The sequence below is a fragment of the Chrysochloris asiatica genome, unplaced genomic scaffold (genome assembly GCF_000296735.1).
Source record: "Chrysochloris asiatica unplaced genomic scaffold, ChrAsi1.0 scaffold00019, whole genome shotgun sequence".
Classification (NCBI taxonomy): domain Eukaryota; kingdom Metazoa; phylum Chordata; class Mammalia; order Afrosoricida; family Chrysochloridae; genus Chrysochloris; species Chrysochloris asiatica.
The window spans coordinates 8,656,836-8,679,290 of record NW_006408537.1 but is presented as its reverse complement, the minus strand read 5'-3'; the positions used below and the strand labels follow the sequence as shown (position 1 = coordinate 8,679,290).

Sequence of the window (22,455 nt, the reverse complement as noted above, 5' to 3'; positions counted from 1 at the left end):
TTTTTTTTATAAAGGCAACAAGGGTAAATAGCTACAATTTAATGAGCCTGACCTATACTCATGGAGGTAATAACTCTAAATACCAACAGAGAGGGCAGGAGTCCTCATATCAAGTATTAATGCTATCCCCTAAGTTGCTATCGGGCAACTTAGACATTGGCTACCTAAAATGATGGGGCAATAAAAGCACGAAGTGACTGGCTTACAAGGTTTCAAGAGGGAGTTTAGTTTAAGAGTGTGGGGGCAAGAAAGAGTCCCCACTGAATAGTTTTCATCTTGTCTAGATGAGTCTGGTGAAAAGAGATGGGGATAAGATTTCATATGATTCAGTAATGATTAATTGCCATCATGAATAATTGCGACTGTCACAATTGTAAAGGTAGAAGTTTTGTAACAAAAACAGGGGTGTGGTTAATCTTACAGTCCAGAAACAGAGGACCCTAGGACCATCAAAGGGAGAAGAGCAGAAGCAGGATGAGGGACCTTATCCAGAGAAGCAGCGACACCAGAGATGAAGGCATAGATGGGGTCATGGAGAGGGGGAGCGGCTGAGGAGTCTAGAGCCATGGGAAGAGAGGAACTAAGAACTTGTGGCCAGGAGGTTGACTTGCAGAATGTGCTCTTGAGAGGTGTAAATTATTATATATGTATGCGTGGTTTTTTGTTTTGTTAAGAAAAAAAAAAAGCTAACGTGAATAGAGAGAAATACTGTTAATTGATGGTACATGGAGGGGATTAGGATTATAATCATTGTAATGAAACAAGGTGTATGATATGTTAAATGTAAAACTGATGATCTGCCCTGTAAACTTTCACTGAATCCACCATAAAAACTTTAAAAAAGGTAAGAAAGAACTCTACTTGTTTTTATGAGTTACTCATCTGAAAATTTCTTTTAGGTGTTTAATTGATGAGAAACTTAAAAAATTGCTTGAAATACTGCAAGAGGAATGCTTTCTACCTTCCTCCTGTTATATACAATCTTAGATTCTAGATCTCATTTTTTGTTTTCTTTTTCTGTTTAGGTTCGAAAACATGTGAATGACCTCTATGAAGACTTACGGGATGGTCACAATTTGATCTCTCTCTTAGAGGTTCTTTCGGGAGATACCTTGGTAAGTTTTAAATCTCTCAATTGATTTTGAAGTATGTTGTATTCTCCACATACACCCAGTGTGTTTTCAGCATAGGTTGTTCAAATTTTGGCAAAATTCATTCTTAGAGCTGTGATTTCTGCCTGAAAAAAAGAGTTCTGGGTAGATTCCTAAGCATTTTGAAACTACAGATGATGTGAATTTGTGAGAGTGAAGCATTTTGAATACTTTGCATATATAATAAGCTCTATAATTCAGATACTATGAGGGGGTTTCCAAAAGTTTGTGAAACAATTCCATTATCTTTTATTTCCATTTTTTTCCTGGAACTTTTTGAAGCCCTGTCATATTTTTGTCCTTGCTTGTTTTCTACCTTTGGGTTTTGCTTAGCAGAAGTTGGATGCATAATATAACCACATATTAAAAGACTCACAAATAGCAAGGAAATAAACACTGCTTTCTGGAAAATGGTCTAACGCATTACGCTGGTTGTCATTTCCTTTTTTTTTTTTTCTGGTGAGCACACTTCCCCTGTTCACACTTCCCCTGTTCTCCATTATATTCTGTTCATGCTTTTCTTTTCATTTCTGGTCTGTCTTGTGTCTTTGCTGTTCTATCTTCTGTCTGTTATATTCATTAGCCAAGGGAGCGAGATATTTTGAAGACCTTACGATTGGTGAGTGCAACAGAAGCATGTGAATATGAACAGCATGAGGATGTGGAGGATGAGGATAAGGGGGTAGGTGTCGGCCCCCATAACTCCACTAACCTAGCCATCCCAGTGCGGTGAGCACTAACGTGTTAGAGAAGTAACCCCACGTGCTCAGGTTCCTTTTTAGAAAAGTATGTTGTTGTTAAGTGCCGTTGAGTCTGCTCTAACTCATCGTGGCCTTGTATACGGTTTCCGAAGAGCAGCTGGTGAGCTTGAATTGCTGATAATGCAGTTCAAACCACCTTCCAGTCCAGCACACGAAACTACATTGCCACACCAGGACCAAACACCTTGGTGAGGTAGATGTGTATGCTAAAAAGTTGGAAAAGATCAATTTCTCTTCATATTTATCTTCAGAGAGCTGAGATTATGAAATTATTTGTGGTAAATGAACCTGTTTGCATAACTTACATAATAGCATTTTAGTTCAATAACGTCATAGGTATTTGATACAACAAATCTTACATGTACGTTTATAATTTTATGCAAATGTATTCTATTCATGAAATTGATATTTTAAACTTGGCAATTATAGGTTGCTTTTTTTGAAAGGATTTATGAGAATTCGCTCTCTATTTTTGCTTTAAACCATATTTATTTGGCAATGTGCGTTTGATGGACATTCTTTACATATTTATCTCATGCTATTTCGAACAGGGCAAATTAAAAATCTAAAGTCCAGGTAATATTCCCAGAGCTGATTGATCTTCATAGCGTTTACTGGCCTGAACCCATTTTTGCAAGGCAGATAAATATCCCTGTTGTTGTTAGGTGCCTAATTTCTCTGGAAACTGCCCTGTTCCTGGATCCAGTGAGTGAATTACCAGCATAATCTTGACTTGTTAGACAGAATTTATTTTTTCCTTCTTTGATCTGCTGTCTGTTTTACTATATAGTACCTGTGACTTCAGCAACATATTCAATCAGTTGTTAGTTTTCTTTTTTCCCTTTTGGAAGATTTTTTTGTGTGATAAATTTCAGCACCATTCTTTGTGTTTTTTGTCAAACATTTTCTCAGCTCTGTTTCCTTCTCTTTTCCTTCTGCTAACTTGTAATGCTTTTTTAAGGGCAACTGCATCAAGGAAAAGAATCATGAGTTCTTAGTTTTCCTGAGACTGAGAAAATAATTATGTCCATTCCCAAGACCTTTCTGATTGTTACAGAGTCCAGCTGATTTTATAAGAAAGCTAAAATAAAGGAAAGAGGAAATGCATGTCTTTAACTGCTTTTCTCTATTCCTCTATTATGGCTAAGTAAACCTCCTCTGTCTTTCTCCTTCTTGGTGTTTTGTTTTTTAATTATTATTATTTTATATTAACTGCATGCCACTTTATCTCATTTTCATTAACTTGGCATATTTATGTAAGTATGAAAACCCTCTTGTTAGTAATTAGTGTTAAGAAGGTAAAGTGGGGGATTTAATTCATTTTTGCACCCATCGCAAAATAAATGGGGACTGGAATTATACTATTAGCCAATATAGAAAGTTTGTATGTTCTGTGATATTTTCCTTTTGTTTAAATAAAACATTGGAGTAAAGCATATGTTTAAATAAAATGCACTTGGGTTAAATTCAAGCCCACATAATACAAGGAAATTAAGTTTCTGAAAATGTTTTGGGTTTATTGCCTAAAGGGTAAATACTGTATTGACTTATTAACATGAGCAGAAAATATATTTAATTTAGCATGGGCAGTAGGATCATAAAGTAAAGTGTTTTTTATACCCTGTGTTTTTCTATTCTTAGCCCAGAGAGAAAGGTCGGATGCGTTTTCACAGACTACAGAATGTACAAATTGCACTTGACTATTTGAAAAGACGCCAGGTATGTTTTTCAAAGACTGCAATCATTTAAATATATGTGACTTAGTATATCTACACAGAAACATGTCAAGGTATGAAAAAGGTTAAATTTGTCCATGAACTGTAATCATTAAGCATATTTTTAAACATTTTCTTCAAAGAAAAGAAGTTAATAGTAGATGTAAGCCCAGAGGAATTATAATTGGCTGTATTTCTATCTGAATAATAGCAACTGAATTTCCCTTTGTTTAAATTAGAGTGCATTTGCCTAGGAAGTTAATGACGTTTTAGTAGCCATAGAATGTTAAGAATACCTATAAATACTTCTTTGTAGTGGGGATACTATGCTTTATTTTCTAAAAGTATTTTCTTATACTTACCTTCTATCAAGGCGATTCTGTTCCATAGGGTTTCTGAGGCTATAAATCTTTATGGAAGCAGACTGCTTCATGTTTGTTGACTGAGAACAATGAGAATCCAGATGTGGAAACGATTTTGTTTTTTGGTAGAGTAGGAAAAGGGGAAAATGGGTGCGGAGGAAAGAAAAAGGGAGATGAAAACACTAACTTCTATTATTCTTTCACTTAGTTTTACAATAAATGTTAAATTACAGTTAGTTGAAATTATAGTTAAGTTACTCAATGCTAGGAGTCCTGGTGTGGCGCTGTGGGTTAATGTGCCATACTGCAAAGACATTAGAACTGCAAGGTCAGTAGCTCAAACTCACCAGCTACTCCTTGGAAAACCCCATACAGGGTCACTATGGGTTAGAACCGACTCAACGGCACTTCACAACAACAAACATCAACACTTAATTCTAGTATTGTTCCCACCACTCATCTGTCAGTTTTTAATACTGTGATGACTTGTGTGTTGCTATGATGCTAGAATCTATTCATAACCAGTAGGATCACCCATGGTAGATGGTTTTCAGCATGCTCCCAGACTGAAACCGACTAGGGAGAAGAAGAGACAGAATCCTTCTGAATGTATAACCATTTAAACCCTTATGAATACCAATGGGACATTTTCTGAAACCTATAGTGCCAGAAAGTAAAAACATGAATGTTGTTGTTGTGTGCCATGGAGTTGGTTCTGACTCATAGCGGCCCTGTACAGGGTTTCTGAGGCTGTAAATCTTTACGGGAGCAGAAAACCTCATCTTTCTCCCGCGGAACAGCTGGTAGTTCAATAGCACCAGAATATTGTCAGATGTAGTGCCAGAAGATAAGCCCCTCAGGTTGGAAGACACTCAAAATATTACTGGTGAAGAGCTGCCTCCTCAAAGTAGTGTTGATTGTGATGACACAAATAGAGTAAACCTTTTGTGACCTTCATTAGCTAATGGGACATAATGTAAAATGAAGAGAACAGCTACAAACATCCATTAATAATTGGAACATGGAATTCACAAAGTATGAATCTATGAAAATAGGAAGCTGTCAAAAATGAAATGGAATACCTAAAGATTAATATCCTTGAACTACTGGTATGGTGCTGGGGGTTAATGTGCTGGACTGCAAGGTTGGTTTGAACTGCAAGGTTGGAAGTTCAAATTCACCATCTGCTCATCAGCATCCTCATACAGGATCACTATGAGTTGGAATCGACTTGAAGGTACTTAACAACAAAAAACAATAAGCTAAAGTGGGCTGATGTTGGCCTTTTTGAATCTGACAATCATCGTTTACTGTGCTGGGAATGACAAATCCAAGAGGAATGGCATAGTATCCATAATCAAAAATAACATTTCAAGTTCTGTCTTGCAAGTACAACATAATATCCATATGCCTACAAGGAAGACCAGTTAATGCCACTGTTATTCAAATTTACACACCAATTACTAAAACTGGTGATGATGAAATGGAAAAGTCTACCAACTTCTGAAGTCTGAAATTGATCAAACTTGCAATCAAGATGTATTGATAATTGCTAATAATTGGAATGTGGAGGTGGGAAACAAAGAGGAAGGGATAGTAGGAAAATTTGGCCTTGGTGATAGAATTGATGCTGGAGATCACATGATAGAATTTGCAAGACCAATGCCTTATTTATTGTACATACCTTTTTAAAACAACATAAAAGATGACTATGCACCTGGACCTCACCAGATGGAACTCACAGGAATCAAATTGACTACATCTGTGTGAAGAGACAGTGGACAAGCTCAACATTATTACCCCAAGCAAGACCAGGGTCTGACTGTGGAAAAGACCACCAATTGCTAATATGCAAATTCAGGCTGAAGCTCAAGAAAATTAAACAAGTCCGTGAGAGCCAAAATATTATCTTGAACATCTCCCACCTGAATTTACAGACCATCTCAAGAACAGATTTGATGCATTAGATATTAATAACTGAAGACCAGAAGAACTATGGGATGATATCAAGAGCATCAGACAGGAAGAAAGGAAAAGGTCATTAAAATTTAAAATAGGAAAGCAAGAAAAGATCAAAATGCATCTCAGAAGAGACAGCTCTCCAGCTAGAGATGCTAAAGCGAATGGAAGAAATGAGGAAGTTAAAGAGCTCCACAGAAAATTCTAAAGAGCAACTCGAGAAAACAAAGTCAAGTACACTGAAATATGCAAGGACCTGGAGTTTGAAAACCAAAAAGGAAGAACAAGCTTAGCATTTCTCAAGCTGAACAAAATGAAAAAAAAAAAAAAAAATTCAAGCCCCGACTTGAATTATTGAATGATTCCATGGGGAAAATATTGAATAATATAAAAAGTGTCAAAAGAAGATGGATTTGAATCTTGGTTTCTCTTGCCTACCATTGTAAAATAGACACTTGATGGAGAGAGAAAGGAATAGCCAGAAACATCACCATAGAAAGCTTGTAAGTCCATCTTCAGCCTATAACTGATTGGAATACCTAAAGTTGGGCTAGAACTTGTGCAGTGAAGGAGGCTTCATGTGGAGCCTCTGAATTGCATAAAACCATAGGTGGAATCCTGAACCCAATCTAGAATCTTCTGAGTTGGGAAATTTCCACTTGAAAGGACAAGCACACCAGCTGGGTTTGGCTCAAAGAACAGAATATATTTCTTGAAAGAAAAACTGGCAGCAAAAATAAACAATAATGGCAGTCTGATTGACTACAAGAAAAAGCACGTTGTTTGCCCGGGAGCCATCAAGGCAAGTGGTTGGGTCCCCTCAGGGCAAACCCCCTTCTAAGACTAAGACTCAAGAGAAATACACAATCAGGCATATGGTATGGCTGTTAACCGCGTTGGTCACCAATAAACGTGAGTGAGGAAAAAACAGCAGTGAAGTTGTGAACACAGGTTGAGACCTGGTTGGCCAGCAGTATGGCAAGACCTGGGGACTCCTGGGCTCAGAGACAGTGACATGGCCACAGAGGACTAGAGTTGAGAGTTAAGCGTCCAGCTGATAAGAAGTGAGGGGAGATACACAAGAACACCCATACTTGCAGATAGTACCCACTTGACCTGGCTTCAAAGGCTGGATGACCAGAACTCTACTAGAAGAAATAAGAGAGAAAAAAGAGTAATCTGCTACAATTTGATGAATTTGACATATACTTGTGAATGTAGTAGCTCAAAAGAGGGAACAAATCTTTACAGTGAGAATCATTCCCACTCCCTCAGTATGCAGGGTTAACAGAGATGGGCAACTTAGACATTGGCCACCCAAAAAGGAGGAGCCTTAAACAAAGGCAAGAAGTGAGTGGCTTACAAGCTTTCAAGAGGGAGGCTAGTTCCAGAGGGTGTAGGGGAAGGTAGAATATCCACTGAGTAGTATCCAATCTTCCTGGACAGGGCTGATGAAAGGACTCTTGAGGTACAATAGTTAACAGTTGATATCAGGACTGACTGTGAGGGTTGGAAATGTAATGGTAGACTTTTTCTTTTCTTTTTTTAAGTGATTTATTGTGAATTATGTGATCGTTTACATGGGAGAACATTAGCTTTACATTCATCCTACCGTGTATCATTTCTTTGCCATGGTTACAGTCCCCCTCCATGCATCATCAAACAACCAAAGGATATACCCCGCAAGCCTGCCCCTCAGTCGTCAGCCCACAGCCTTTCTCCCTCTCTGGATCTAAAGTCCCCAGCCACTCCATCTCTCTATGTCATCATCTCTGCCTCCATCTCTGGCATCACTGTTTCTCTGGGTAGGGTCCCACACTCCACTCTTCTCCTTTGATGGTCCCAGGGACCTCCGCTCCTGGACTGCAAAGTCAACCACTCCCTTTCTTTTGTTACAAAATGTCTACCTTTACATTTCCAACCCTCACAGTCAGTCCTGATAACAATTATTCACTGTTGTACCATAAGAGTACTATCCCCATCTCCTTTCATCAGCCCCGCCCAGACAGATTGGATACTACTCAGTGGAGATTCTACCTTCCTCTGCACTCTCTGGATCTAGGCTCCCTCTTGAAAGCTTGTAAGCTAGTCACTTCTTGCCTTTGTAGCCCCCCACCCTCCTACCCCGTAAAGATTTGTTCCCTCTTTTGAGCTACTGAATCTATAGGTGTAGGGTCAAGTTCATCAAATTGTATCAGTTTTTTTCTTTTTGCTTCTTCTAGTTGAGTTCTGATCATTCAGCCATTGAAGCCAGGTCAAGTGGGTACTATCTGCAAGTGTGGGTGTTCTTGTGCATATCCCCTCACATCTTATCAGCTGGATGCTTCACTCTCCACTCTAGTCCTGTGTGGCCATGTCACTGTCTTTGAGCCCAGGAGTCCAACCAGGTCTCTACCCAGTTTCAAAGGGTCTATTGAATGTGGCAGGACTTAGCTTACAGCTTCATTGCTGTTTTTCCCTCACTTCCCCTTATCGGTGACCAACATGGTCACCAGCCAGACCATATGCCTGATTGTGTATTCCCTTTGAGTCTTAGCCTTGGAAGGGGATTTGCTCTGAGGGGACCCGACCACTTGCTTTGATATCTCCTGGGCGAGCAACCTGCTTTTTCTTGTATTGGTCATTCGGACTGCCGTTATTGTTTTTTATTTTTCCTGCTGGTCTTTCTTTCAAGAAATATCTTCTGTTTGTCTAACTGCTCCAGGCTGGTGTGCTTGTTCTCTCAGGTGGAGATTTCCTACCTCAGAAGATTTTGGATGGGGTTCAGGATTCCACCTATGGTCTTATGCAATGCAGAGGCTCCACAGGAAGCCTCCTTTACTGGGCAAGTTGTAGCCCCATTTTAGGTATTCCAATCAGTTACAGGCAGCAGACAGACTTGTAAGCTTTCTATGGTGATATTTCTGGCTATTTCTTTCTCTACTGAGCTCTGGTAGCGTAGTGGTTACGGATTGGGCTGCGAACCTTAAGGTCAGCGGTTCGAAACTACCAGCCGCTCCGCGGGAGAAAGATGAGGCTTTCTACTACTCCCGTAAAGATTTACACCCTCGGAAACCCTGTACAGGATCGCTATGGGTCGGAACCGACTCGACGGCACTTAACAACAACAACAACAACTCCTCAAGTATCTATTTTATAATGGTATGCAAGGGAAATCAAGATTCAAAAGACAGCCAAGCATCTTAACATTATTTCCCCCCTTTCACCCATTCCAACCATGCCTCAATTCCTGTATCCCAGAGCCCTGTTGTTCCAAGGTTGTGCATACATCATTCTTTACCTATGTCCCGCTTAGCCCATGCAAACCTACGTAACTCTTCTTCCATTTGCCTTGTTCTTCCATTCCCCTCCCCTTTCATGTGTATTGCCCCTCTCCCTAGCACCCAAACTATCCTCTTTCTAATCCTTACCCTGTGCTCCACCTTCCTCTCCCTCCTGCTCTCCCCACACCCCACATCTTGGTAACCAGCAAATAATTTTTCCCCCTTTTTAGTATAGGTTCTTTTTCTTAGTCTTTTACAATAGTTCTATGCAGTATTTCTCTTTTTGTGACTGACTACTTTCACTCAACATAATGTCCTCAAAGTTCATCCATGTTATGTGGTGACCTGTAGCTTAAAGGTAGATGTTTTTTAACAAAAGGAGGGGAGTGATTGATTTTGCAGTCCAGGAGTGGAGGTCTCTGGGACCATAAAGGGAGAGGAGCGTAGTATGGGACCCCTCCCAGAGAAGCAGTGACATCAGAGATCGAGGTAGAAATGATGACGTGGAGAGATAAAGCGGCTAGGGATTCTGGACTCAGGGAGAGAGAGGGGCTTTGTGCTCGTGGCTGAGGGTAGGCTTGCAGGGTGTACCATTTGGTTGTTTGATGATGCATGGAGGGGATTGTAATCATTGCAGTGAAACAAAATATGATAGGATGAATGTAAAGCTAATGTTCTCCCATGTAAACTATTACATAATTCACAGTAAAAACTTAAAAAAAAAGAAAAAAAGGAAAGTATACACAGACTCAGTGTACCAAAAATAAGTGGTAGATGTTCATCCATCTCAAAAGTTAACGTATGATCAAGAACTGATAGTACTGAAGGAAGAAGTCCAAGCTTCACTGAAGGTTTTGGTGAAAAACAAGGCTCCAGATATTGATGGAATACAAATTGAAATATTTCCACAAACTGATGCAGCACTGGGGACACTTCATCTATCCCAAGAAATTTGGAAGACAGCTAGCTACCTGGCCAACCAGTTAAAAAAGATCCATATTTGTGCCCTTTCCAAAGAAAAGGCATGCAGAAAGCATTGGACAGTATGTTCATATCACATGCAAATAAATTTTGCTGAATTTAATCTAAAACCCACCACAGCAGTACACAGTACACAGACAGAGAACTACCATAAATTCAAGCCGGGTTCAGTAGAGCACATGGAAAGAAGGATATCATTGCTGACATCAAATGGATCTTTTTTGAAAGCAGAGAATACCAGAAAAATGATTACTTGTTCTTTATTGAATATACAGTGGTTTTCAACTGTGTGAAATCTGACAAGCTATGGGTAACACTGAGAAGAAGTATTCCTGAACATTTTGATTGTGCTCTTGAGAAACCTGTAAGTAGACCAAGAAGAAGTGGTTTGAACAAAAAAAGGAGATACTGAACAATTTAAAATCAGGAAAGGTGTACACCAGGGTTGTATTCTTTCATCATACTGATTCAGTCTGTATGCTGAGCAAATAATCCGGGAATCTAGATTATATGAAGACATTTGTGGCATGAGTTTTAGAGGAAGATTCATTAACAACCTGCTAAATGTGGATGATACAACCTTGCTTGCTGAAAGTGATGAAGACTTAAAGTACTTAACTGATTAAGATCAATGACCATGACCTTCAATATGGATTGCACCTCAATGTAAAGAAAATAAAATTACTCATGAATGGACCAGTAAATAATGACAAATGTAGAAAAGATTGAAGTTGTCAAAGATTTCATTTTCCCTGGATCCACAAACAATACTCACGAATGCAGCTGTTAAGAAATCAAACAACATTTTGCATTGGGTAAATCTCCTGCACAAGACCTATTTAAACTGTTTAAGAGCAAAGATAATCACTTTGAGGACTAAGGTGCGCCTGACCCAAGCCATGGTGTTCTTAGTAGTCTTAAGTGAATGTGAAAGTTGGATAGTAAATATGGAAGACCATAGAAGAATTGGAATCCTGGTGTGATGCTTTGGGCTAATTTGCTGAACTGCAAGTTGGTTCAAACTTACCAGCTTCTCCTCAGAAACCCTATACCAGGGTTGTTTTGGATAAGAACTGACTCTATGGCACTTAACAACAACATAGAAGAATTGATGCATGTGAGTTATGGTGTTGGAGAAAAATTTTGAAAGTACCCTGGGCTGTCAGAAGAACAAAGTCTATGTTGGTTCTAAACAGTCAGAATGCTCCTTAGAAGCCAGGATGGCAAGACTTCGTCTTTTATACTTAAGACATTTTACCAGTCTCTGGAGAAAGACATCATGCTTGTTAAAGTGGAGGGTCAGCATAAAAGAGGAAGACCCTCAACAAGATGGATCGGCACACTGGCAGTAACTGTGGTTGGTTTCACGAGTAATAACAACTGTGAGGATGGCACAGGACTGGGCAGTGTTCGTTTTGTTGGCATAGGGTGGCTATGAGTCAGAACCAACTCAAAGGCATCTGACAACAGTGATAGTGTAAAATGCTTAAATATCTTTAATGTTACTAATGTTTGCCTTACTATTTCTCATTCTGGTGAAAGTTTCTGTAAGGATTAATGGGTAATGATATCTTCTTGTCTAAAGTGTTTTTGATTCGATTTTGTCCTGGAAAGAAAATGTTAGATATTTTTTTTATTATATTTATTTACCTGAATGAATTGTTTGACAGTTGATAAGTTTTAAGTCTCAGTAATATCTTATTTTTTATGTTTGAGCATTTTTATAGGTGTCCAATGACTTATTTATGTTTTTGTCTTTGGTAAAAATATGTTAGATAGATAAATAGAAATATATTGCTACTTTTTTAAACCTTTGTGACAGATTATGAAAAGTTGTTAATTATTTTATAATTCAAAACAGTTTTTCCACTATAAGGATAATAACAAAATAAAGCTTAGTCAGAACCAAAATAGCAACAATACTGTTCGTGAGTATCCTATAATTTTTCATCTGAAATGATTGAAAATGTGTGAGAAAACAGTATCTTGAGCATTGTGCTATTTAAATATTTTATTTACTTCTCTGTATCATTAAAAATTACTGTCATGTAGGTAAAGATAATATAGCTTACTGGTTTAAAAAACACTTTGTCTCTTCTTTATATATAAAACAGGTAAAATTAGTGAATATTAGAAATGATGACATAACAGATGGAAATCCCAAGCTGACATTGGGACTAATATGGACAATAATTTTGCACTTTCAGGTAAGTCCAATTTTCTTTCATTGTGATTCCTTATAAGCTCCCTTTGCTAGTATTTAAGTAGTTCATTTAAGTGGTTTGTGTAATGAGTGACTTGTGCTTTCTTGTCCTACGGAAGAAAAATAAATTCCAGACTTTCTTGCTCACAAACAGCAATTTATTTGAAAGGAACAATTCAAGCATCATATATGAATTGCTCTTTTCAAATAAATTGCTGTTTGTGAATTTGGCAACTCATCTATTGTTGAACTTTAAATGTAGTTTTAAGACAGTGCTTGTTATCGAGAGTTGTTAGAAGACAATGATTGCATTTTATTGAATTAAGGCATACAACATTTGTTCATTGGACAGTGTTACATGTTTTAGATGCATAAAGATTTCATAATTCAATCCTTATTTTAAAAGGTTTTTATGGATTTTGTAGTTTCTCAACTATGATGAACACTAGATGGCAGTATAATTACCATAAAGAGATCTGAATCAAAAGAAGTGTTTTTTGTAGAGATGTGCTTTTAAATCATTGATTTGGGGAGAGTAAATGCAGATTAATTTAGCTATGAAGGTGCTGTATGATAAGCACTGGATTGCTAATGTATGGTTGGTGGTTCAAACGTACTAGCCAATTCCGTGGAAATAACTGTAAAGAGTTGCTCTGAGTTGGAACTAACTCAGTGGCACTTAACAAACAACAAATATGTAAAAATTGAAGGACAATTTTTTTAAAAGTTTTGTCTAATGTTGCAGTTAAAGCAATGATCTTCATTTAATTTAAGGGAAGTTCTAACTTTGGAACTTGTTTTAGTTATTTTAACCAATTGCCTGCTTACGTGATGTCCTGTGCACAGGTACATAGCACGTCCTATTGTTTGGCTGTTGTTGTGCAGCTGAGCTATGTAGAAGGCGGAAATAGTTAGCTTTCCAGCTTCATCAAAGAGCTGGAGTTTTGAACCAAATCTTGAGAGGAATAAAACTTTTTTTTCCATTTGGCATGTTGTTTATAGAGGAGTGATTGAAATAATGTACCTGAAGCTTATTTGTGAACAGGTAGACCAGACAGTAGGTGGAGAGTTATAGAACTTAAAATCTTAACAGGTTATCAGGACCTGAGTGAAGTACACAGCCAGACCCTTGTTACCAGAATTGGATAAAGTCTAAGTTGTTGTTGTTGTTGTTAAGTGCCATTGAGTCACTTCCTGTAGGTTTCTGAGGAGCAGCTGGTGAGTTTGAACTGCTGACCTTATGGTTCAAACCAACCTTGTGGTCCCACCCCTTTTTCTTCCGTTGTTTTCCCGGGCTTCCAAGTTTTAAGTTGTTGTTAATTGCCATTGAGTCAATTCTCATTCATAGTGACCCTGTATAGGGTTTCCAAGGAGTGGCCGTTGAGCTTGAACTGATGACCTTGAGATTTAAACTGACTTTGCAGTCTAGCACATTAACCCATAGCCAAGCCTAGGTTTATTATTGTTGTTAAGTGCCATTGAGTCGATTCTGATCCATAGCAACCCTGTATAGGGTTTCCGAGGATCATCTGGTGAGCTTGAACCACTGACCTTGCAGTTCAAGCAGCTTTGTAGTTTGGTGCATTAACCCACAGCACCACACCAGGACTCCAAAGTCTAGGTGGTGGTGGGCCGTGGAGTTGGTTCCAAAGTCTAGGTAGATTTGGCCAAAGGGCTCATTTGTTTTGGAATTCCTTACCAGCTTTCTTAGATCAGAACGAAACCAGCAAAACCCCTAGATGGGAAGGTCAGAGAGCAGGAAGAAATCATAGCCATGCTGACTGAGCTGGTGGAGATGACTGTGTCTGGAATTTGAATGCCTGACTAAGGAGCACTGTAGAAGTTTGGGGGAGGCAGAGCTGAGTTTCATTCTTGACTCTTCTACTTTTATGGTAGTGATTGCATTGAGTAAGTACATCATTTAACTGCTTTAAATTTGAAAAGTACTGTTTTAGGAAATTGACTCTGTTAATTCTATGTAAAATAGATTAAAATGAATAATCAAGGTTCTAAACTAAGAAGTTTAGGTGATGATCTCAAAGTGGAGTGAATAAAATCAGGACTTTTAAGGGGTGAAGTGGGGGTGTGTATATGAAAAATTGAATCCAAGGGGTGACATTTTGAAGAAAGAAAGTGGTGTGAAGGAATAGTGGAAGAAGGAGAGGATTTGGTTTATGACAACTCTAAACCTGAGTGATTAAAAAAGGAACTAAGACAACAACAGTGGACTGCTTGAGAGAAATGAGGATGAAGGGAACAGAGGATGGATTTGATGGAATAGTCTGTATATCTGCCTGATGAGCATTTAGAGGTATGTGAGCAGAGGAGAGCTGGAAAGTCAAAGGTGCAGGTAATAATCTTGGGAGTTACCAGTATTTGAGAGAAGAGAACATGGTGGTGGTATGTGTGTGTGTGTGTGTGGTGTGGTAAAGAACAGAGAGTTAAGGACAGATCTTCGAAGGACACCTTCAATTAAGAGGGCAGGAGGAAAAAGATCAGTATAGGAAACAGAAAAGAATAGGAAAATGTATTGGGGAAGCTGAGGGAAGAGAATATTAAGTAGAAAGGAATGGTCACCACTATGAAATGCCACTGGAAAATGTTGGAGAATTAAAACTGAAGACAAGTTAAGTTTTGTCTAGAAAGAAGACAGTGGAGAGCTTGGAGAAAATTATCCAGAGGAAAATTCTCCAAAATTATTGCTTTGAACACATAATATTGGATTTAACCTAATGATAGTAAAAGGCTAAGAATTAGAAGCAGCATGTTTAGACCTTAAACCTATAGAAATTTAAAGCAAAAGGTTAGTAGTAGATAGAACAGATTTCTCTCATATGTGTTTGCATGCTAAAGGGCTCTCTTGTAGAGGAGAAATGAAGAATGTGATAGTCAGAGGAGGTTATTATAGATGCTATTATACATGTTATTACATATGTTACAGAAAGGAATGAAATTAAGCTTACATTGGAGAGACTGTCATAAAAGAGGAATGATAACTCTTCTGAAATCCTCCCTGGGGTTTACCCTATGAAATGGAAAAGACTAGCATTACTGCTACTTTGATTATTGTTTTTGTTATTGTTGTTGTGCATCCTTGAGTGGATTCCAATTCATAGTGATCCTGTGTAACAGAGTAGAACTTCTCCATAGAGTTTCCAAAATTATGAATCTTTATGGGAACAGACACCCTTGTTTTCTTCCTCAGAGAGGCTGATGGGTTTGAACCACCGACCTAATAGTTAGCAGTCCATTGCTTTAGCCATGAGAGTTCCTTTTGCTTGTTTGGTTGTGCCCAATATAATCATGAAGTAGTCTGTGTCCTTGTTGTGGGATGCCCATCTTTAAATTGTTTTCTTACAGCAAGTAGTTAGATACAAGAAATATTAATATAATCAGATATTAAGAAGTCTTAGATTTCTTACTTAATAAGAAATCTGAACTTGGAGTTCAGGTGTCTGTATTAGAGAGGAGGATCGGTTATATAATTGCCAAAAGAAATTTGACTTCTAATATTCTATTGCTGTTGTTAGGTGCCATTGAATCAGCAAAGACTCATAGCGACCTTATGCACAGCAGAACGAAACACTGCCCGATCCTGGGCCAGCCTCACTGCTGTTGCCTCGCTTGAGTCCACTGATGCTGCCACTTGGCCAATCCATTTTGTTGGGGATCTTCCTCTTTTTCTCTGACCCTCTATCTCACCACAAACATGATATCCTTCTCCAGCGAGCAAACTATTATAGAATCCAGTGTATTTAAAGATCCCCAAATTACAAGTTATCGACTGCAAGGTCAATTTAAATTGCAAGATTGGTGGTTAAAATCCACCAGCTACTCATCAGAACCCTATGAAGGGTCGCCATGAGTTGGAACTGACTCGATGGCACTTAACAACAACACCGATTGTTAAGTTAACACCAGTATTTTAAAATTAGAAATATTTAAAATGAAGCACATCTATGTTTTGGTAACACCAAAATGTTCTTATTTAAGTGAGATCATTTTTCTCAGTACTATAACTGAAGATCTGTGTTTTACTAGTTGTGCCAAGATCTGAGGCTATTTAAAACACTGGTACTCATGCAGAGTGACTGGGCTTTTGTCACTATTTATTACATCAATAAGGGAAAGTGTTTTCTGAAGACCAGCTTATTTATTGCTTTGAATATTGGTGCTTTAGGAATAAGCACTGAACTGTTAACCATAAGGTTGTCTGTTTAAACCCAACAGCCACTCCTTGAAAACCTTATACAGGGTCTCTATGTGTCGGAATTGACTCGACAGCACTTAACAACAACAATAGCAATCACAAATTAAATCTGTTTTCCAGCTAGGCTGTCTGAAGGTAAACATAATTATTGCAGTAATCCCAAATCATTGATCATGAAATGCTAGATTCAGAGATACTATAGTAATTAAGTGATGTTACTTAGTCCTGGTGTGGCGCTGTGGGCCATTTGAACTACAGGGTTGGCTGCTCAGGCTCACCAGCTGCTCCTCAGAAACCCTATCCAGGGTCGCTATGGGTCGGAACCGACTTGATGGCACGTTAACAACAACAACAACAATTAATACTGTGGTGTTTCGTTCTGCTGTGCATAAGGTCGCTACGGGTCGGTATAGACTCGATGGCACCTAACAACAACAACAGCAACAATTAAGTAATATAATATCCAAAAAAGACTCTAATAATTATGTTGTCCTATCTGTTGGGGAAATGTTCATAAAACTAACTATAGTCAAGTGTGATAAGTCTATTAGCAATATAAATATAGGTAGGAATGTAGAAAGAAGAGCGATTGATGTGCTAACATTACAAGGGTATTAGGAAATAAGGAGAATTTCTCATAGATATTAGAGATAGGTCTTGCAAGATGAATACCAGCTGCCAGTCAGAGACTAAAGATGGACCAGCTCTGGGAGAAATATCATTGCGTGTTGCCTGTAAACAGAGAGTTGCTTAGTTTAGCGGGACTAACAGAAGGCTGGGGACAGTGAAAAACACTGGTTGCCCTCTCTGCCTTGTCTGTACAGATACCAGCCATTATATTTTTAAATCATCATAAATACTGTTCCATTGTCCTTTATGACATTGACAGTTAAATTAAAAACAAACCAACCAATGAAAATGCTTTACTTTTGCCAACTTGTCTTCGAGAATACTTATAGATTTTACCACTGGAAAATGTTTTATTTCTTCTTTAAATAATTAAGGAAAATCTCACAGAGCAACACCATTGCATATTTAACTGAATGTTCTTATTAATATAAAATGAGTTCAGTCTTTTGATTGTTCAAAGAGTATATAGAGAAAGGCAATCATTAATGATTTTTATTAGTTATAGAATTTCTGCTTGCTTGCAGTTCATTTCATGCTGTACTAATTTCCTTTTTACTGTATCTGTGACTCAGTATAAGAAATATGCACACCTTAGCTGATCAGGTTCCTTACTGATTTAATACTTTTACAACAAGGCTCTAGTAAAATTGTATAATGTTTAACTAGGGTTCAATTTTTAAAGTTTCATATAAAGTTTGACTGTTTTAATTCATGTATAAGAATGTGCGGGTGTTTCCTGTGCCCAAGTATTCTATGCTTTATTTAACTCATAAAACTTACCTATTTGCTGTAGATTTATAAGATACGATATTAGCTATTTGTCAGCGAATACAGAAGACTTGGAAATTTAGCTTATTTGATAAAATTTTAAAAACTATATTAAATGATCTTAGAAATAATTTTATTGGAATATTTTAGGTATTTAACATTTATTATTTCTTCTGTAGCTATTCAATCATCCTGTTATTTTTTTCATGGCTGCTGTTTTGAATAATTGAGCATTTGTTTGTTGTTGGCTTTTTTTGGGCAACTACCAAAACTTCTTGTGTGTATTTACATTATATTGTAAAGACGAAGTAAATTTGAAGGACATTTTGCAAGTAGATTTGAAAGGCACTTTGCAAAGTCTTTCTGGGCTAGTACTTGCTTTCTGTTTGCTCTCAGACTTGTTGAATCACCAATAGTTTCAAAGGTTACTGCAGACTTTGCTAGTGTGTGTGTGTGTGTTTCAGAAAACTGAAAGTTAAAGTGAGGGTCAGAATCTTTTCATGCAGCAAAGCCTGTAAAGTTTGCCTTGAAAGCTCGTCAGTGTTGTAATTTGACAGTGTGCAGTGATGTTTGTCTAAGAGGATTGGTGGCCAGAAATAAGCCACAGTGTCTAATGAGACACAGGGCCCTGGCTGGGCAGGATGCCATGGTATTTCTTGTGTGTGTTTCTCATATGCAAAATGGCCTCATACTGAAGAGGATGGTCATGAAGTCTGTGAGGACTTAGAATTCAGAGTGGAACTTTTGGGCTTCGTGGAAAAGATTTAGTAAGTTAGCACTGGGATTTGAAATGAGTGAATTGATGCAACTGTGATTTCCTTCAAATCAAATGGGGAATGTCTGTGGATGTGTAAGAGCTGAGAAAGAAGAAAAATATTTAGATCCTGACAAAACTCCTTTGAGCCCTGAAAAATATTCTCCCGGGAGAAAATATTTCAGAAGAAAACCAAGCAAGAAAATTGTAGGTGACACAGAGTTAGAGCCAAACAATGAAAATGACGGCAAGAGGAAGAATAGCATTCAGCTCTCGAAAGAACAGCCTGCCTTTTTATCCAGGAGACTGGTACGGGAGGAATCTATTTCCCTTCACTCCCAACTGGAAGATGGTATTCAGCAGGAGAAGACAGAAGTTGTTGTTGGCGGTGTTAAAAAGAAACTTGTGCCGGATGCTTCAAACAGTGGGTCTTACCAGGCGAATATTTCTCCTGCAAAAGTCAGTGAAACAGAAGTTAAAGTTAGTGAACTGGATGAACGGATTTCAGAAAAAAATAGCACTCCTTATTGTGCAAAAAGGAAGATACGTTTACATGATGTGAACACAGGAGAACTAACATTCCAGAGAAAAACTGATGCTTTTTCTTTTCGAAAGGCAGCCAGCTTAAGTACCATTCACTGTGGCACAGAGAGATCACTTACAAATAGTGGGTTTATTGAAAATGCATCAACAAGTGATAGCAGTATTCAAGAGAGACAAAACACTGAGGAATTTTGCTCTCATGCAATACACCACTTTCAGTTTGAAAAAAGGAGATGTCATTCCCTCTGCATTAGTGTGTCCTCTACTTCCAAGGACACAAATGGAAATGAGGTAAGTGAAATGTGGAGTCTGAGAGTTTAAAGTTAAGCAGATTTAAACAGTTTAAGGTGCTCCAAGTACTCATATCTGACTGAGGTAGTTTGTCTTTCTGATAGTGATTGTCATATTTATGTGAAAGCTGTAGAGTTCTTGGTGCACTTTATTCTTAGCATTGTTGTTGTCAAATGCCATAGAGTTGGTTCCAATGCTTAGTGACCCCGTATAGGATTTCCAGGGAGCATTTGCTGGGTTTGAACCACCAACCTTGTGGTTAGCAGTCCAGTGCTTATTCTTAGGCTAGATTAATTATGATTTTATTTTTGTGCTATCCACGTTCCTTTTTGTTGTTTTTAAGTGCTGTGGAGTTGATACTGACTCATAGCAATCCTATTGTAGGTTTTCCAAGGAGAGCAGATGGTGGGTTTGAACCACTGACCTTGCGGTTAGCAGTCCATAGCTTATTCTACAGTGCCACCCCAGGACTCAATCCACATTCTTTAATTATACTTTTATTTTAAAACCCTGCATATTTTATTATGTTGAAAGAATTAGAAAAGGATTGTGTTAAGAGACAGCATAATCTTTTCAGTTTTTCTAGTTCAGATTTCTTGACTTTTCCCATAGAGTAGCCTGTGGAAACTTAGTTGTACCATGTCATTGTTGTTAAGTGCTATCGAGTTGGTTCTGACTCGTAATGACTCTGTATAGAGTTTCTGAGGATTGGCTGGTGGGTTTGAACCACCCACCTTACAGTTTGCAGCCCAGTGCTTATCTTGCAGAACTCCAGCTGTATCAAAGATAAGCGTTACATTAAAAAGCAGTCATGATGTGCGACTATCACTTAAGAGAATGTGATACAGTTACCAGTCAGTACAGACTTTCTGATCCATAAGTTTGAAAAGTCAAAGTCTAGTTCTCTATCATAGAAACATTCACATAATTGCTTCAGATTTTATGTGTATGTGGGGTGGGTAGGAGGTAGGGTGGTGGAGGCAGATGAAATTGCCTTGTTGTTGTTGTTAAGTGCCGTCGAGTCGGTTCCGACCCATAGCGACCCTGTACAGGGTTTCCGAGGGTGTAAATCTTTACGGGAGTAGAAAGCCTTATCTTTCTCCCGCGGAGCGGCTGGTAGTTTCGAACCGCTGACCTTAAGGTTCGCAGCCCGATTCGTAACCACTACGCTACCAGATGAAATTGCCTAGATGTGTTATATCTCTTTGTTAGTTATTCCCTGGCCCCAGCTTAAAATCAGAACTCATTTGGACACGCATGTTGTTGGAATTTGAATATGACACAGACTGCCAGAAATTGAGACCTTTGATCCTAACACTGATACTTAGCTTTAGACATCTTACTTATGCTGGGTTTTTTTATTTCTCTGTAAAATATAAGAGACTTTTGATTTACTTACTTGCCTCAGAAGTCCATTACACTTAGGACTCCTACATGTTACTACATGAGAGTGGATGGCTTTTGTCTTAAAGCTATGTGTAATTTTGTCCTTTAACAAAAAATCTGGGTGTAAATGTCATTTGTGGTGTTAAACAGTCTTGGCAAAGTTATTGTATCATTGGGCAGAGACTGTTTGCACAGTGGAAAAATATGTTTTGTTCCGGTTACTGTACAAAATCATCATTGACCTTGGCTGCTGTGTTCTCCTAAAGGTGTCCTGTTTACATACACACCTTGCCAATATTATGTCATCTGTTCTATTAACATTTTACAGTAGTGACATTTTAAAAAGAAAGACTCCAGTCTCTGTCATTTCCGATACAGGTCATAAAGGTTAGTACAAAAGGCAACTACTTGTCTGTTTTGTGTTTATGAATGTAAAGTGTTTGCTTTACCCTTACATATTTTCTCCAACTGACTTTTGCATAATTTGGCTTCAATTTCATTGATGAAAATACTTAAAATCTGTTTCTTAAGTACTACATAAGCTTTTTTGTTTTGGTATGATTCTCAAGCCAAAGGTTTTACCCATTTCTCTGATTTGTGTATATGACTTTTAAAAAGCAAATTTGCAAATGCATGTGAAAATCAGTCATAAACCTGCCTAGTAGATTTGTTAAATAATTGTTATATGGGGGCACTTAACAAAGTCTGATATCTTCTAACTCAAAGCTGAATGGGACAATCATTATTTTATCTGAAGAGTTTAATACCTCACTTCCCTATGGTCCAGATAAAGATTATTTGTTCTCTTACATACAAGAGTCAGAGCAAACAGCTTAGCCATTCCCCTTAGGACATTCCTCCTGTTACTTTGGAGATGTTTGATTCTGTTTGCTCTTTATCTTCTGTTGCATTCTACATTTTTCATTGGAAAATTAGATACAAATAGTTACTCCCAACCTTTTCATGAGCATTTCATCCCTGACATGATCTTATTATCCAACAATTCTTTAATTAGTTCCTTCAAGATCTTTTTCGTATCTTGCCTATTTTACCCAGTCTTACTCTTGCACAGGTGAATGCTGGTTTGGACCTGATAACTTAACCTCCAAGCAGAATACTGTAAGATTCTTTGAGCTTGTCTTAACCTTGAATTTAGTTTAAGCTTCTGTTGTGAACTTCCTGACCCTGTGAAATTTGTCATTTTAATGTAGGTGACAAACAGATTTCTTCTTTAAATCCTTGCTGTGAGATACTGCCCTAGAGTGATATTCCAAATTCAAATTCCCACTGAATATAACTCTCATAAGCATGTCGTGTTACACCTTTATTAGGATGGTGATAGTGGTTGCTACTGAGCTGGGTCTGATGCCTAGCAACCCTGTATAGGATTTCCAAAGCTGTAAATATCTATGGGAGCAGAAAGCCACATCTTTCGCCATATGCAGAGCAACTGGTGGATTTGAAACTGCTAACTTTTC

At 38.1% G+C, this 22,455-nt stretch overlaps 1 protein-coding gene across 3 annotated transcripts in view; it reads left to right on the top strand.

Annotated features, from left to right (window-relative positions):
- The window catches only part of DST (dystonin), a 626,281-nt gene that overhangs the window by 342,826 nt on the left and 261,000 nt on the right, over positions 1-22,455 (top strand). For all 3 annotated transcript variants that reach the window (XM_006835734.1, XM_006835735.1, XM_006835736.1), the window contains 3 exons: positions 1,026-1,115; positions 3,554-3,631; positions 12,307-12,399. In XM_006835734.1, coding sequence (XP_006835797.1) covers positions 1,026-1,115; positions 3,554-3,631; positions 12,307-12,399 — 261 coding nt within the window. The remainder of the gene's footprint in view (positions 1-1,025; positions 1,116-3,553; positions 3,632-12,306; positions 12,400-22,455) is intronic.